The 19133-nt window shown below is 35.7% G+C and overlaps 1 protein-coding gene across 1 annotated transcript; it reads right to left on the bottom strand.

Moving 5' to 3' along the window:
* Window positions 1-93: 93 nt before the first annotated feature.
* LOC121991846 lies at window positions 94-18637 on the bottom strand. Its single transcript, XM_042545905.1, has 9 exons — window positions 18325-18637; window positions 16669-18090; window positions 16213-16579; window positions 14470-14554; window positions 10011-10067; window positions 3126-3185; window positions 2816-3034; window positions 1187-2707; window positions 94-890 (listed from the first exon to the last, which is right to left on the bottom strand). The coding sequence occupies exons 2-9, from the start codon at window positions 18056-18058 to the stop codon at window positions 543-545; spliced, it is 4047 nt and encodes a 1348-aa protein (XP_042401839.1). The 5' UTR covers window positions 18059-18090; window positions 18325-18637; the 3' UTR covers window positions 94-542.
* Between the last annotated feature and the right edge of the window lie 496 nt (window positions 18638-19133).

The following is a 19133-nucleotide window of genomic DNA, read 5'->3' on the forward strand; positions in this document are numbered from 1 at the left end:
TATCATGTTCAATCCTAACTCGTACATCCTGGAAGTCATCTAAATATATCTACTCGAACATTCAAAACATAGGTAAGATAGTTAGGACTAGAGTGATTAATGAAATAGAATTGACATATATGACCAAGTATTTTCATCTCTACAAGTCATTGAGTATAACTATTACTTAAATAAAGTCTATGATTTCTGATAAGTCTAGGCCATCTTTTCGAGTTGCTGAATTACAAGGCCAGTTGATCATATACAATGAGTTCAAAGATGCACTGGCTGCCAGGAAAACAAAGGCGAAATCAGAGTAATTATTATGTATTTCAACAGTCTTGATTCCCCTGATATGCTATGCAAGTGACTTTATTACTACTCATGAGAAGATCCTACAAAACAACTAACCAATATTTCTCTGGTTACTACTACAGTGCAGTTTCAGGCTGCAAGGCAGTTATCGAAAGGTAGACAGACAGGCAGCTATTGCACCATGGAGTACCATTTCACAGACTTGGCAGCAAAACACGTGACACCAGCAACTAGAGATTTATAAAGAATTATTTACAAGCTGAACGTTTTTTTGACGAAATAGTCTTGCAATCATTGTCTTGCATTGCTCCTACTAGTTGAACTTTAGAGCTCTTTGGATTTCGAGCTTTCTTTAATTGTCGAGGAGAATGAAGTACAGTTTGTAAGCTTCTGGACGTGTCTCTTTTCGGACTTTCTTGTTTGGATGATACCTGTGATGCTTCCGTATTGAGTAGATTTTGGCATGACCATCCTAAGCCAGGCTGTTTTATAGCCTGATCAACTGTTTCTTGTCTTACCGACATTGGTTGATATGAATGATCCAAGTTACAGTTGCCTTGGTCATTGTCCCACACTGGAGCAGAAGCTAAAAGTTCCTGCAAGAAGAAACACGCGTCATGATGGTAATTAAATTGCAGAGGATGCAAATAAGTTGTACGAGTTCATAATGGTAATTGCTTCAAGTCATTACTCATAACATGAGCAGTGGATAAAAGTCCAACTCATTTTATTCTTCAGTATGATCCATGATAAAGCAAGGTAAACATAAAACACAAGCATAAAGCTATCAAATAATAGAGAGAGAAATGAATTCAAAACAGGGAAATTATCAATCATATTCAACACAGAATTTGAATCTTAAAATTTCTCAGAAATACACAGAAGATGATACCTTACTAGGGGTTTCTCTAGGTCGAACATATTCAGATTCATCCTCTTCTGAGTCATCGATTTCTTCGCATTCAAACTCAACATTTGCACTTTCATCATCTGAGTCACTTAATTCTTCATGCTCCATTATGATATCTAAATTAGATTCATCTAAATCATTTGTGCACTGGACTCGAGAAACATCAGATACCCGTGTGACTCGTAGTGACTTGACGTCTTTTCCACAGCATCCTCTTGAACGGACTAAAGTATCAGGTGAAGCTGCAACTTCAGAACTTTTTTTGTTATAGAGGTGGATTGACATGTCCACATCTGAGCCTTTCTGCATTGCCGCAGACTGTGTCCTTGCACTTCCTAGCTCATCATATTGAAGCAAACTAGCATCTCTAGCCTTTCTTGTCTTTTCTGTTTCTGACACTGAATACAGGTGTATGTTCAAATCAAGGTTGTTTTCCTTTTCCTGATGGCCTGGAGATGCTCCACCAGCTGGAAGTTGTCCGTTACCAACCAAATGTTCTCTCAGTTCACAATGAGATTCATTGAGGAGCCTGCTAGATGAATGGCCAGCTGAAGATTCAATATCAAGACCAGCACTTGCATCACCAGCTTTCTGCAGAAGTGGATGGAAGTCCACTGAAAATAAATCTACTGGTGCTTCTCTAGAAATTTGAATTTGACTGTTATTGTCTGTCGTTGCAACTAAATGTTCAGACTTTGAGAACATGGAGTCTTTCTGAATTTGACAGCCAAGGAGATAAGTACTAGAAGCAATAGGGTATCTGTTCATCGAGTAATATGATGGAAACCGATCTTCAGATGCATGAAATAGCAATGGATGCATATGAAGATCTGCTTGGGAGACATTTTCTTCAGTGACAGATTGATCTGAAGCAGATCCATCTCGCCGATGTCTAGCTTCTAAACAATCTCCCAGTATCATATTTGATTTTTCTCCTAGCAATGTTACATTACTTTCTCCTTTCACAGCTCCAGGAGACTTTGATGCCTTCATACTGCCATTCTTACTTATATGAGAATGCGAAGAACCATTAGGATGATTTTGGAGCGTTGACTGAGATATGACACGAACCGAAGGAGGAAGATTTATAGGAGGCAAGCCAGGTGCCAACTTGACCACCCGTGCACCTTTGAATTTCCGCCCTGGACCATGTAAGGATCCCAAGTGACTTTGCGGTGCCCCAAGGTTTGAAATAAGAGAATGGTTATTGAACTGTAGATTGTTTGATGAAGTGTATCTGAGATCACCACAATTAGATAATGGATTCATGATTCCTGTGGGCTTTTCTGAATTGGAAGCAGATTTCCCACTAGCATAGGCACCATCATAGAGCACCATGTTAGTAAACTGTATGCTACTCCTGCAAAAGCCTGAAGGAGAAATCTCATACGGCATGCTGTTAGAGCACCCAGTTTCCGAGTCCGCCAGAAATGCTTCATGTACATAAGCTTCATTTTCATTGTCCATGTCTTCTCCACTATTATCATCTTCATTATCATCAGACTGAAATGAAGAGGAAAAAAAAATTTTTAAAAAAAAGGTGTTTAGAAAGATAAAACAGTATTCAAGAACTTGAAACCATCTTAATTCTGCTCATTGTGCAAAACTAACCTCCTTTTCAGCTGCTGCATGCTTATCGTTCATTGAAGCCTTCAATTTTCTTCGTTTTGCTTCATACAATCTCCTTTTTTCTTTGATAGCTTCACTTTTTCTGTAAGACTTCTGAGTTCCAGTAGCAATTCTCCATTGCCGTGGTAGCAAAGAAGGATCCCTATGTGGAACAAAAAATTTCCAAACAGACAACCAGTCCTGTTTAAAAAGTTTGAGTCCCTGGTTTAAACAAACAATCAACAATATAAGAAAGCGCTGCAGTTGTTTTTTATAGTGACCAAAAAGTTATAATTGTTAATTGAATCATCACCTCATGGATGCGGGCTTTCTCATCTGCAGTCAACTCAGAGGTCTTCATCCGCCGCACAGCCTAAGTAAAATTAAGACGTAAGGCAACCAATAGAAAAACCTCAAGACAACTAACAAACCCAAATGATATGCCATTATGCATCCAACAAGTCTAAACCACATATCTGCACAAGCCATCCCTAACCTAAATCCAATATCAAGAGGTATAAATAAAATTATTCAATAGCAAATATACAAAATAAATAAATAAATAAACTTCACAAAAAAATTAATTATAATTACACTTTAAAATTTTTCAAAAAGTGTGATTAATTTTCAAAATTATTTAAAATTGATGAATCAGTCATATCCGGTCTCAAGCTCGGATAAAAGAGGAAGGTTGCATTAAGTTGTCAGCCAGCGTGAAACTCTGGCAAATGTTCAATTAATGGATCAATTAAACTATTATGCTAATACTAAGTTGTTCCCTAGAAGGAACATGTTGTAGAGTTCGACTGTAACGTCTCGACAATTACCGCTGCATCTCCAGAACTCGGATGTAGTGTTAAATATGCAAGAGTTTGCGTTGTAGAAGCTAATTGTAACGTATTGGCAAGGACCGATATATTTCCATGAAAACTTGGATGTAGTGTTAAATAGGCAAGAGTTCTCGCACCATAAGTTGGATAAAAATAAATATTATAGGAAAACTAATAATTATTTGGAACATGGAAGAACCCTCACTGGTAAATTAATGGATGTAGTAGATGCGATGATTAAGAGAAGAATTAGTATTGTGTGTACAAGAGACAAAATGAGTAGGCAAGAAGGCAAAGATGATAGAGAACTCAGGTTTTAAATTATGCTTTGAGTAAAATAACAAATGGAGTGGATATTATTGTAGATAGTTCGTTAAAGGATGTAATTATAGTAGTCAAAAGAAACTGGAATAGAATTATAGCCCTTAAGATAATAGTGGTGCAAGAAACTAGGAACATAATTAGCATATATGTACCGTAAGTAGGATTAGATGAAGCTACCATACCAAATCAAGGTTTTGGGATGACCTAGATGAAGTATTATAAAATATTCTGTCAAATGAAATGATTTTAATAGGAGATGATCTAAATAGGCATGTCAGAGAAAAAAAATGAGGAATATGAGAGGGTACATAGGGGTTATGGGTTTGAAATGAGAAATGAAGAAGAGAAAACTATATTGGATTTTGTGATAGCATATGATCTTATATTAACTAATACGTTTTTTAAGAAAAGAGAAGAACACTGGGTCACATTCAAAAGTGGGAATAATAAATCGCAAATTGACTTTCTTATGGTTAGAAAGAGAAATAGGAATATTTGTAAAGATCATCCCTGGAGAAAGCTTAATTACCCAATATAAGTTAGTAGTGTTGGATATAAGCCTCAAACATAGTATCAATAGAAAAAATATATATATACAATATATACGACTTCTAAAATTAAGTGGTGGAAGTTAAAGAGTGAGAAGCAAAATATATTCAAGGAGAAGGTAGGAGTAAGCATTATGTGAAATATACGATGACTCTAATACGATATGGGATAAGATGGTATAAGGGTAGCCCGGTGCACGAAGCTCCCGCTATGTGGGGTCACGGGGAAGGATCCATTGTACGCAGTCTTACCCTGCTTTTTTTTGCAAGAGACTATTTCCAGGATTCGAACCCGTGACCTTTTGGTCACAAAGCAACAACTTTGCTATTGCGCGCTCCCCTTCATGAGATAAGATGGTATCAAAGTTGAAATAGTAGCTAAGAGTGTACTCGGTGAGTCAAATTGACATGCACCAAATAAGGAATCTTGGTGTTGGAATGAGAAATTACAAGAAAAAGTGAAGGAAAACGAACAGCTTATAAGAATTATATATTTGTAAAAATGAGAAAAACTTAAAAAAAATATAGAATAGCAAAGAAAAAGACTAATAAAGTAGTGAATGAAGTAAAAAAATGGAACTTTTGAACGATTATATTAAAAATTAGATGCAAAAGAAGGGGAAAACGACATTTATAGAATATCTAACGTGAGATAAAAGAAGACAAGAGGTCGTATCTAAATAAAATGTATTATAGATGAATGCAATAGGATACCAATTTAAGCTTTTCAATAAAGGTTTAGGTGACCAATTTAAGTTAGGTAATTTAAATACGTCAAATGAGCATAGAAATTTAAATTTTAACGTATAATTCAAACTTCAAAAGTAAAACAAGCTTTAAATAAGTACAGATGATAGAGGTATAAAAGTGCCTAGTGAAACAAAGTATTGAATGACTTATAAAATTATTTAACGTAATATTGAAAATGAAAAAAATGTCTAATCAACGAAGGGTAAGTACTCTAGTTCCCTTATATAAGAACAAGAGAAACGTACAAAATTATGCAAACTATAGGAGTATTAACCTAATGAGTCATATCATGAAACTTTGAGAAAGAATAATAGAAAAAAGATTAAGGAGACCACGGAGATCGAAAATCAATTTGGGTTTATGTCTGGAATGTCGACTATAGAAATTATACATCTTCTTAGACAACTAATTAAAAAATATTGGGAGCAAAAACAAGATCTACATATGGTATTCATTGACTTAGAAAAAACTTATGATAGAGTTTCTATAAAAGAGAGATGTTAGCGTAACATATATTGAACTAATTAAGGATATGTACGAGGATGTAACGACCAGAGTAAAATCTTCAGTTGGAGTAATTGAAACGTTTTCAATAAAGATATGTTACATCAAATATCAGTTCTAAGTTCCTATCTTTTTACACTAATTATGGACGAACTTACTGCACACGTTCAAAACACAGTACCGTGATGCATGTTGTTTACAGATGATATTGTTTTAGTAGATGAAACACATGAAGGAGTAAATACTAAACTAGAATTTTAGCGGAAAACATTAGAAGAGAAAGGTTTTAGAATAAAGACAGAATATATGGAATTTAAGTTTAGCAATATTAGACATAATAAGACGATTATAAGATAGGAGATGATGAGTTGCGAGAGCTTTAAATATTTAAGAGTGATTGAGAGAAATGTCTTATATAGAATACAAGCAGGATGATTGAAATGGAGGAGAGCATCAAGTGTTTTATGCGTAAAGTACCTCTAAAACTTAAAAGAAAGTTCTACAAAATCGCAATTAGACCTACTATATTATATGGAGCTAAATGTTAGACTATGACTCGAGCACATGAACAGAATATGAGAGTTGTAGAGATGAGGATGTTAAGGTGGATGTGTGGACATACGAGGATGGATAGAATAAGAAACAAGAGCATTAAAAAGAAAGTCAGAATTGCATCTATTGAAAGAAAATTCGAGAGGCACGTTTAAGATGATACGGGCATGTATTTAGATGACCAATAAATGTTCTAGTTAGACAATGATAAACACATGCATCAAACGAGGAAGAGAAAGACAAGAAAAGACTTGGTTAGCAACAATAAAATAAAATAAAATTTATTTAAGTATAGATGAAGATATAATAGGAGATAGAGCTCAATAGCGTAATAGGATCCATATAGCCAACCCCACCTAGTGGGATAAGGCTTGGTTGTTGTGGTTGATTTCTAAAATTGATTATAAGTCCTAAATTAAATTTTCAAGATTATTTTGACAATCCTAAAAATAATTCTTAAGACCATTTGGAAAATTCAAAAATAATATTAGAAATTATTCATGCATATCTGAAATTATTTAAAATTTTAAAATTTATTTAAAAATTCCCCAATATATTTTTGAAATTTTAAAATTATTCCTTGAAAATAGTTTATTTATTTTGAAAATTATTTTAAAATTTAAAATAAATTTGAGGAATTGTTTGTCAAATTTCAAATAATCTTAAAAATTATAGATTAATTTAAAAATATTTAAATAATTTTCTGAAATAATAGGTGTGGTTAATATTTGAAATGGATTCAAAGTTGGCTCAATCACCGTACTAATCGAGCACAAGTTAAAAATAGCTCATTCAAACTCAAAGCATTCTAGATCACTAAATGGGTGCTCAAGTTAGACCTAATTGAAAGAGTATCCACATATTTCCTCCACCATTTTTTCTTACACATAAGACATACAAAAGAAATATATAAATAAATTCTTTATCCACTACACCTACCCTCCCACTCCTTAACTTTCCATATATGTCTAAACAAAGGGAGCCTAACTGCTAGTCCTCCAACCACACATCTATCCACCTTGTTGGATCATCGATCCTCAAGGTCTCCCTTGTGCCAAGCTCCTTCAATCAACACCTAAAATGTCGTCTTCACTTGCGACCATCACTAATCTCATCTTCCCCTCTTCTTTGGCCAAACCCACAAGCTATGTAGTCACCCATCTCTTCTTGCAGAGAAATAACACTTTCTCTGCTGCCACTAAACCAAAACGTCATAGCAAGGACAACTCAATCTTTACCCCTCCTAAGCCATTAAATTTTTCAAAATACTCCTACCTGAGGGTTTTGATAAATCAAATTCCCTCAAAATCTAACTTCAAGTCACTATATAATTTCTAAAGATATCCATTAAATCTAAATCCTTAAAATTACCTAAATCAGCATGGAAAAGGACGGATTTCCCAAAATACTTTAAAGTTTTCTCAATAAAAAAAAAGACAGCCCGATGCACGAAGCTCCCGTCATGCGGGGTCCCGGGGAAGAATCCATTGTACGCAGTCTTACCTTGCTTTTTGCAAGAGGCTGTTTCCAGGATTCGAACTCATGACCTTTTGGTCACATGGCAACAACTTTACCATTGCGCCAAGGCTCCCCTTCTTAAAGTTTTCTCAATATAAAATAGAAATTCCACAAGATCAAATTCTAAGTCCCTACGTGACTCAAAATTTCAAATTTGATAAATTTGAGCTTCAAGTCATATAGCTAGAATTATCACTAATCAACAGTATGTGAGGCTCAATGGTGGCTCCACTATCACATGAGCAACTCTTTCCAATACCTCATCATGTCTAAGATTAGGTCTACTCTAATACCAATTGTTTACGACCTGCTTAGATGAGAGAATTGAACCATAAACTTATAAGGCTCAACCACTAACCCAAAAATGCTTGTCCAAATTAATAGTAGCTCATTCATCTATGATTCTAGACCTCCTTTATTAACCCACAACTCACCATATGGGACTAAATTAAGGTGTTACACAAATTCTCAAATACAAATTCTGTATCCAATAGTTGACCCTTTTGAGTTTTGAGCACCTAGTTATTAAACTATTATCATTGATATACATATGATATCAATTCATCTTATTTCAAAGTCATCAGATTTGAAATGTCACTCTTCGAAATAGCATAAAATTCTCTAATTTCTGACAAGGACAACTTTAGAACACATCAACTTATTAAAATGCCCTCTAAATTACAACAAGCTCTGAACTAGCTAAACAACCTGTGCTTTGGTTGAAACAAATGCTATTGGTTTGTTATTCATTTCAAATGAATATCAAATCTATTGAGTTCTGCATTGACCAATTTTGCATAGTCAAAATAACTGGATGGTCCACAAATTAGGATGCTGTCAAAATCACTCGAATAAATTAGTTTTAGTTTAAATAAATTTCATTTCACTATCTCAAGTTATACTATACAAGATGAAAATTTTCAAATTCAACCAATTCAAATCAAATGATACCGAAATTCCTTAGAGATTTCTCACAAGAGATTTCAAGTCCCCCCAAACAAAGTTAAAATTCCTAAAATACCCTATTTAAGATTCTCTAGATATTAAAGTGAAATTCATTTAATCAAAAATCCAAATCACAACGTGAATTTAGTTCCACGTCAAATCCTCACCTGACAAAATTCTCAAATCTGACCAAGTGGTCCAAGTCTAATCCTAAGAGGTTAAAATTACCAAATCATCCCTACTTCAGAATTCTTTCAAAATCATGTTCAAACTCCCTCAAAATTTAGTTCCAAGTCACTTTGAAACTTTCAAATTCAAGTTTTACTTGACCAAATTTCCAAAACCAAATCTACTTAGACAAGATCAACATTACCAAAATATCATTATCTTAGGGTCCCTTTTGATTGTTCATTTACATAAAATCAATCCCTTGAATTTAAAATTTTAAACCCTAAGTAAATAATCTAATTGTTTGGTGCCTCTTTTAACAATTATACGCATTAGGTCGTCTATGCATCTAACTTATATTTTAATAATTTTTGAAAAAATAGTTTTTTTACTTGCAGTCCAACGGTAGGTAAAACTACAAAAGTTGAAAGTTCATTATTATTCATTCCAATTCATTATGTATTATAAGCTTATTATTATTCTTCATGTATTGCAAGTTTATTATTATTCTTCATATATTATAAGCTTCTAGAAACAGCCTCTTGCAAAAAGCAAGGTAAGGCTACGTACAATGGATCCTTCCCCAAGACCCCGCATAGCGGGAGCTTCGTGCACCGGGCTGCCTTTTTTTTATATATTATAAGCTTATTATTATTTTCATGTGTTATAAGTATATTGCTATTTAAAAGATACCGTAAATAAAATCAATTTTCATGAATAAAAATATTTGACATGTTTGGCACCATGTTTAACACTGTAATCTAAAAAAATGATGAACCAGGTAACTGGCCCGGTCCCACGGAAGTTTTCCACTGATCGCGTGGGTAAATCGGGAAACGCTCACGGCGGGCAACAGCATCCCATGGTTGGACCACTTTAATCTAACGCTATATTCCAGATTTCAAGGGAGTTATATTTGAAAAATTGCAAACTTTTTAACTCTCCGTAAAAGAGATAGGAGATGGATTTTTTTCTCTGGTAGAATTAAGAAAAATGAGTAAGAAACGCAACACAATAAGTAACTTGTAATGAGCTATGAGAAGTATTCTAAATGCATACCTTGATTGGATTATCAGGTGCCTTAGAAGAACTGCGATTTTTTTGCCTCACAAATATCTACAAGATCAAAGAGAAATTAAAAATTTTATTTAATGGAGGTTGCAAAGAACTAATAAGAAAAATTCAATGGTCCAATAAGAACTCACCTTAGCCTACATTTTCTTTAAAGGGAAAGAAACAGAAGAGAGGAAGGGGCATAGGTAAATAAAATTTGACTGTTTCTTTTGGAAGAAAGAAATGAAGAGAAAAAAAGTCGAGAAATTTGTTACTTTCTTCCCTAATGCTTCCACCTTATCAAGGCAGAGAGCAAATCTCCCCTCGCGTATGAACTTAATGTGTCATTCATTTGTCTCCCATCCCTTTGTAGTCATTACATCATCCTCTTTATAATCGCAGAAACCCCCACACCACCTTCACTACGCCTCCATCTCTTCCTCTCCTTCAAAGAAGTTATTTTTTACCTCTTCTTTCTCTCATTTCCATATTTAAAATAAATAAATTGGAGTATAAGTTCCAATGAGGTGCATCAATCTAATCCCCAAAAAAGCACTAATGATATCTCAATTTCATTTTCATAAAATAATCAAACGTTGACACTCCAATCACAAATGTATAGTATTGTTATCCCTATATATTCATTCATTTACACAACAAAGTAATTAAAATAAAGCTGGTCCAAGATTGTCAACTCAATGTTCTCTTTCTGAGAAGATGTTGAGATATTACTCTTGCATAGCAGTGTCAATCATAATTGTTAGATATTTGGACTGCTTCCATTAAATAAGCATTGGCATTAATTATTTGAATTTTCCAGTGAATGGTTTTAGTTGAAGCATTCAGATTTCTAGCAGCATAAATGTTGCATAAGGACTTCAAAGCGACAGTAGCAAGAACTTGGTCTGAGGTCTGACTGACAGAGAATCTGAAGAAGCTTTAGTCAGTCCTTTCTAGATGGAACATACAAGATTTTGGAAACATCCATACAAGATCACTTCAATACCAAGCTGAGCCCATATTTGGAAGACCTGGAGATCGGACTAGAAGGAGGAGTTGGATAGAGTACTAACTGAAGAGGAATTATTAGGGTTTCAGAAGGCAAGATCAGATTGGATTCAATGTGATGACAGAAATACAAGCTATTTCCATTCAAGGGCACTGATGAGAAGGAATAGACACAGAATACTTGGACTGAAGAACACCAAGAAGGAGTGTGGGAAAGTGATCAAGGGACTAAAAGATATGACAGTACAGTTTCACAGTAACCTTTACAAGTTGGAGATTAGACGTCCTGGTAAGCGACTGGTGGGGGCCTTTCCCTCATGGAACAGAAGAAATTACCTAGGGCTTGAAGATCCAACCCAGTAGGAAGGGGTGATGCAGCTTTCTTAGAACAAAACTGGAATATTGTAGGGGAAAGAATCCAGATTCATTAGAAAGGCATTTGAGCACAAAGGAGAACTAAGAAATGTGAGCTATACCTTTCTATTTCTGATTCCCTAGGTGAAGCATCCAAACTAGGTCAGTCAATTCAGACTGATAAGTCTATGTAATGTTTCTTACAAGTTAGCAACAAAGACAGTGGACGACAGAATCAGTCTGATCCTAAAGTAATTAATCCCTCCTTTCCAAACAAGATGTGTACCTAGCCAAAACATTCAAGATAATATAATACTGGCCCAAGAAGCCATGCACAACTTTAGGAATTCTAGAGAGAACAAAGGATACATGATGGAAAAGGTTGATCTAAAAAGCGAATAAACTGGGAGTTCATTGATGACACTCTGAGGAAGGTAAAACTACCACCTACACTCCACAGTATATGGTGGACTATGTAACAACACACTGGTTTCAAGTTCCGTTGAATGAGAAGTGACTGGAAGCTTTAAGAGCTCTACAGGACTCGGTTAAAGATGCCTGCTATCTCCTTATGAGATTATACTATAAATAGAGAGATCATAGCAGTTAACCCAGGCTGAAGCTGATCAGAGTAATTGGAAGGGCCTATGTTTTGGCAAAAGGGGCCCAACCATTACTCACCTATTCTCCGCAGACAAATTAGTGATATTCACTAAAATGTCAATTGTTAAGAATAAAACAATCTTCTCCAAGGACTATCAGGTTTCAACTAGAAGCATAGTGAAATATCTGGGCACATACTTGCAGAGAGGCAGGCCCACCAAAGCCAAACAGTTGGAGGTGGTAGAGACAATGAGAAGGAGATTATCAGGGTGGTCAGCCTAAAAGCTTTCAGTGGAATGGTGGGTAACACTGACTCAATCAGTCTTAATAGTCATCCCTAAGTACAAAATGAAAGCCTGAAAACTCCCTAGCTTGGTGTGCGAATAAATGAAGGAGATGTGCATGAGAATCATCTAAAGAGACACGCTAGAAAAGACAAGTTGTCACACAGTCAATAGGCATCAGATCAAGAAACTCAAGGGAGAAGGGGACCTTGGCATAAGAAGCACAAATGAGCAAAACATAGCAAATATTGGGCAAGTTTTGTAATGTCAGATGGCAGGGAGAAACTGTTTTCGGTAAATGCTCTGGAAGGAATATATGGTGGAGGGAGAAGATGCAGCAGGTGGGACTTTGTAGTGAAAGGATTGGATTCAGCCTTATGGAGGAGTATTTGTGGCCTATGGAGCTATAGCAAAGATGGTTATGCATGGAAAGTGGGTAATCGCAGAACTATCAAATTTTAAATTCTGGGATGATATGTGGAATAACTCAATAAGCCTGCTGCAAGGGAAACTCTAACAGAAGAGCATAAAAGTTTTGTACTAACAGACATAGCAGGTGGCAATTTGAAATGGAAATGGCATAGACAACCTGGATAGTCCAGAAACAAAACAAATTTATTTGGCAGAAAACAACAAATGGTGCTACAATCTGAAGTGTTGCTATAAGTTTCTTAGAGGGGATGGAGGCTAGAGCGCAGTTAGAATGGAGGATTGTCAGGAAGAAAATATATAACTGACAAGTACCACAGAGAATCAGGCTCTTCCTGTGGGAGACACTAAACAACAGCCTATTAATACTCAAGTGTTTCAGCAGATGGATGGAGATGACTGGGGGAAGATAGAGGTGGATGTTGCAATAGATCTAGGACTTGGCCCAGTGGGAATAGGTAGATCACTAACAAATCAGGAGGAGGAGGAGGAGGAGGAGGAGGGGGGGGAGGGGGGGGAGGGGGAGCATCCTTCATGACAGCCATCAAAACCACCTTTGCGTCTGTACCTCAAACTATATGAAGTCAAGAGGGAGTATGGATGTAGCATGAGACAGAGGAGCAATAAAGTTTCTTATCCTCACTGATAGCTTAGAAGCTTGGGGAAGACAACCATATACACTAGTATGCAATCATAGGATGAATGAAATTGGCAAAAAGAGAGAAGACTGGAAGACGACCATAAACCCCAGGCCTTGAGAGTTACATAGGGTTGAGGAGTGGTTGGCCAAGGAAGTGAAGAGAACCAGATGTGGGTGGATTGTTGTGGATTCCAGGCCTATTAGCAGGTGAGGAGACTGCAAACAGTGTAAGTATGGAATATAATAGATAGTTGTAAGTGGGATTTAAAGCAATAAGTGTGAGTTGCACATCCTCTTTCCCAACAGGGAAAGGTAGAGAGAAAAGAAAAAAGGTAACCACAAAAGAACAACCTTAAAAAATATATAAAAAATGGCAAAAGCACATTTTGTTATAATTCACAAACTTATCATAAAGAAAAAAAAAACAAACAAGGTTTGATCTCTTGGCCAATGCAGGAATATGGGATAATTATTTCCTTCATTCGAAAAACTGTAGCCATCACAGGTCAACTTTATCAACACTCAGTAATGAGTCCAAGCATCCTCGACATAAAATAAAAAAGGCAATTAACTTAGATCTAATCTCTATTGGATCCATCAAAGAACAGAAGCAAGGACTAAAAGATAAGTTATTAGACACTATAAACTCGAGAAAGTAGAAACCATGCAATCCTGCACTCATTTACTTCAAGATTTTGATTCTCCTCTTATTACCATTTCATATCAAGGAGTTAGCATATGAATATACAAGTTGTGACATCTCATACATGTGCACAAAATATCACATATCATTATACAAGAAAAACACTGATCATAAGACCTATGAGCACCGACAAAGAAAAAGGAAGTATGACAACCTACCAATTAAATGAATTCCGACGGCAAACACTGATTTATTCATCAATTTCTCTACAAACAATTATCATCAAATTTTGCTCATGAGTTACAATCCTACCAGACAGTCATTTTTGTCTAATTTAATAAGTTAGAACAGCCATAAAATGAGAAAACTGACAATGAACCCAACAAATTTTGGACAGCAGGAAAATCCATTTTTCAAGGAAAATATCGCCAGAAAAATTGCCTGTCACTAATTATGTTGAAAACCAGTTCTGTAAACATCATTGAGACAGCAAATAGGACTAACCTGATGCTTCGATTTACAAGGTAGAAAATGCTTTTGTATGGATTCCCAGTCACTGTTGTATTTCATCAGCCCCATTGCTAATAATCTGTGTGAAATCTCCATATTAGAACATACAATACTAAAACAAATGAACTATATAGAAGTATTATAGAAGTACTATGCATAAAAGAACATGATGAATCATAATGTTCAAAGCATGGGTATCAGCAAGTGATATTCCTCAAACAAAAAGGCAACGAGTCCCAACATTTCAAATTATCTAGATTAAGTGTTTCTTCGATAATTATTCTTGGTTAAGTATTCCTTGCAGTTCATTATTCATTTCCAAAAACATGCCAATATAACAAACTGACATTTCTAAAGTTCCTAAAGCATTCAGCAGCATGATCAGGTTCTAAGTTCACCTGTTAGTATATGAATATGCATGTTGGTGTGTTTTATATGGGTATGTATGAATCGTGTATCTAATTAGAGCACATTCTCCACAAAAATGTATTGGAATCTTGAAATTGGTTAATCAACAAGTGTGACAATGCGCATCAAAAAGAAATGACATCTCTAAGCTGTCTTCAATTTTGAAGTAGAATATTTCTTGAATCAAACTGTGCAATGCAGTTATTTTTTTCATAAAATCTATGCTCGGGGATGAGTGCTTCCATTTGATAAAAAACTCAAATGTCAGGAAAGTAATACAGGGAAAATACTTGAGTGGCTCATTAAACTATTGAAAGCACTACCAATAAGATGCTAAACATAATATGATCTTTTTACAATGATACAGAAATAAAAATATGGCCCTAGACGCCAACCACTTTGCTTAACAAAATATCAAACAGAAAACCATTAAAAAAAACACAAGTTTATGAGGATTTTCAGAAATAAATGCAGTAGTAAATGAAAGCTATTGGGCATGCCTCATCAAAATACTGCGAGACAGACAGATGCTAAACATAATATGATTATCTTTAACAAACACATAGAACAACAGTATGGTCCTAGACATTAACTATCTGCTCAAGTAAAATGTCAAAAAGAGAACCATACAACAAAATATACAGGTTTATCAAGATTCCTACAAAGACAAAGTAAACTATGATAAATGCAGTAAATAACCATCCTGGATTGAGTTCATGGGAACCATTCTGGACTTATTTTAGAATCTGGCCCGACTAAATGGTCTAATAGTACAACATCTTTGTGTTATAATAGATGTAACACCTAGATAAGCTCCCTATGCTTTCAACAGCTAACAAAAAGTTATTAGCATGCTGTAAACAGAAAACACATAAGAGATGTAAATTGGTGTAAATATCAGCCTTGCCTTCATCTCTACAATCCATTACTCGAAAAAGCAATCCCCATATAGCTTTATCCTGATAGCATAACTAGTTAATGAGCCTAAGATTTTCTTTTTCCTCACCACTGAGAATACTCTAATACACCAACATCAACCCATATTTTATGAACCAATAGATGGAAGTATAGAGAAATACAGCCATTCCCAGTCCCTTCAATTGCAATGCTTTATTGTTTGCAACATGCAAAATAAGTATTAGGTTGAGCACAATAATACCAATCAACAACTTGAAATGGATAGCAATGAAAAGTTATGATCAAATAGTCACTAAAGTTTCACAGAAGGGTTGCAGCACTAGCACATTTTTAAATTGTTTCCACTGAACGAGGGATCTTGTGGCAAACAAGAAAAAGTGATTAGAAAAAACCAAAAAAAAAAACACTAACCCATCTTCTGCATCAGTGAAGAGCACGCGATTAGCAACAGCTGCAATGGGAGGCTTGTGAGGAAATAAAGATAAATTAAATAGAGGATAAAACCTCTGTGCTAATTTGGCAATGTCCGCAGGAACAAGAGCAACTGTTTGCTTCTTGGTATTTTCCACAAGTGTAGCTGCTAAAGACTTTCTGGGTGGTAATTGACCAGCTGAAAGTGTAGAAGTGCTCCTTGAGGACATAGCACTTGACTCACCAATAAAAGAGTCCTCTGTTCCCATCTGAGAGGTATGCACAGGAATTGGGAAAAGAGGTTCCCTTTTTAAGTGATTCTTATCAAGTGGGTCCTCCAAATGACTTTGTCTATACCTTGAAACAGCTGCAATTAGCAAGAGCCCGTGTTAAAGCATATAGAAAAGCAAAAAAAGATGAACGCACCACAAGATAAATGATATCCTGATCACTTACTAGATGAAACATCAGCCATATAACTCTTAACCATCCTAAGGGGAGCAACATCAAAAATGGAAAATATGGGATTATCTATGGAAGGAATCCAGTGAGAAAATTCAGAACTCCCACAAGAATCAATCTGCACTGATGCGCGGAGATAAGTGGGCTGAAAACAGGATACATCATGTGGTATTTTTCTCCAAGCCAATGCTTCTTCATGTCTGGCAATCATCTCCATGATCAACTCTTGAATGTCCATCACTACCTTTTGGCGGGAAGGTTCAAGCACACTAACAGAGAATATCTGTATAAGGAGTTGAATATGCTCATGTATCTGACAGTATAGCTGTCCTAATTGTTGAAATGTAAAACCATGGGATGATTCAACCCCAGAAGGGGAAAATGAACATGAGAAGGTTTCAGGAGAAGGGAAATGCAATGCAAGGGTAGGCACTGGAGCTATTTGTCCATTTGAGATATATGGTAAAATAGGGCGAAGTGGTATCTTCTCCAGCCCCATAAAGTATTTCTTCTTTTCAGCAGTCTCCCTCAACCGTTTCTTCTGCCGAGTTTCTGGTCGATGAGTGTTTTCCTCAATTTGGTCAGCTGCCCTCTTGTCATCGTCAAAGCTTTCCTCAACATCACTTTCTAGTGCCTCCTCAATTTCTATTGCAAAGTCAACATCATCTTCATCATCATCATCCAAAATTTCATCATCATGTCCCATCTGTCCGTTATCATCTCCTTCTAGCAAAACAGCCGCAAGAAACTTACGGTACTCCTCTTCCTCGTTGACATTTTGAAAGTCATCATTATCATCAGATTCCTGAAGAAAATCCTCCAATTCTTCTAGTGTATAATTTGCTAGAGAATGGCGGGCTCTAGTGCGCTTGCAAATTGCATCTTCATCATCTATCTCAATAGCTGGTCTCTTGGATATTAATGGATGTGAAGAACTCATACCGGTTTGTTGCAACTCTTCTCTGCTCAGTTCTTCAGCAACAGCCTTTTCTTTCTCAGGTGCGACGTTGTAATTACTTCCTTCAAGACAACCTGATTCATTTGCCTTACTCGTTGGCATATCTGATTGATTAGGCTTAGGCTTTTCTAAAACAGTATCATTCTTCTCAGTTAAGTATCGATCCACCAGTTGGTTGCACATGACCCTCTTTTCATCTTCAGCACCAGACTGTAGATTGTAGCAGAGAGTGCTAGCTGATGCACCATCATCGTGATGCTTTAAAGAACTTGCGCAGTCTTCACTAACATCATCACCATGGCATTCATTGTTTGAACTTAAGCCAGATGAGGCTTCTGACAGAGTTTCACCTCTACGTGTGGGATTGAAGTCCACATCATCTTCATCCTCATCTTCTTCAACTTCCATATTCACATTGTCATCCATCAACAAATTGGCGATAGAAGATTGACTATCCACTGTGCAAATAATAACACCAGCAAAGTAAATCACTAGGCAAATTGTACCATTTCCACCTCGAAAGAATAATCAATATTAATAAGAAATAATAGAAATTGACCAATGCACCACAAGTTCAATTAGGGTTACCATTAAATGGAAACCACCACTTTTACAATAATCGCTAGATGAGCCAAAAAAGGAATAGGGTTGATGAAAACTGATCCTCTACTTTCAATTTGATATGCACATACCCAGCAGTTTTCCTGTTCGGTTCTCTCGGGAAATCCGTGGGAACAGCTTTCGCCCGATTTCTGAGCGCCCGCACAGTTTAGTCGACCAGATTAACCACGACGTGTGACGATTTTCTCCTCCTCAGACAGGTGAGATTACGAGCGGAAGAGGAGGGAGAGTGCGAAGGGAACAGGGGTGGTGGATCCAGAGGCGGTAAAAGGGGAGAACGGGGGAAGAGATTGGGAGGTGCAGCAAGGAGCCGGCGGCGAAAAACAGCGGAGGGCTCGAGTTTTTCGTTGCTCGTCCGGAGGAGGAGGCGGAGGCACATCCGCAAGGAGAAAAGTTATTTTCAGTTTAGCCCTAGATCTTTTTCAGTTTAACCCTAACTTTTTGTTTATATTATTTAATTCATAGGCTAATACAGGGGCCACTAAATGGCAATTCATAAACATCTCGTGCCAATTAGTTAATCTAAAATTAAATATATTAAAAAAAAAGATTAAAATCATAAAGGTTTTTTTTACAGAAATATTTTTACAGATATATGAAAAAACAATCATACTTCTTAGTAATCATGTAGGTTAAAATATTTTTATAATTTATTTATCTGTATCTAATTAATTAGAAGTTGACGATATTAGATTATCATTTTTTACTTCATTATAATAGTTTTTTATATTTTTGAAAAAAAGTTTTTAATATTTTTCAAACAATAAATGTCCTTTTAATTTTTTTTCCTCTTAAAATTTAAATCCTCTTAAATTAAACAGATTATAGACATATAAAGTTATCTATATTTTAAGTTTAATTTATTTTTTAAATAGTGTAA

Source organism: Zingiber officinale, chromosome 6B (assembly GCF_018446385.1).
Source record: "Zingiber officinale cultivar Zhangliang chromosome 6B, Zo_v1.1, whole genome shotgun sequence".
Lineage (NCBI taxonomy): Eukaryota > Viridiplantae > Streptophyta > Magnoliopsida > Zingiberales > Zingiberaceae > Zingiber > Zingiber officinale.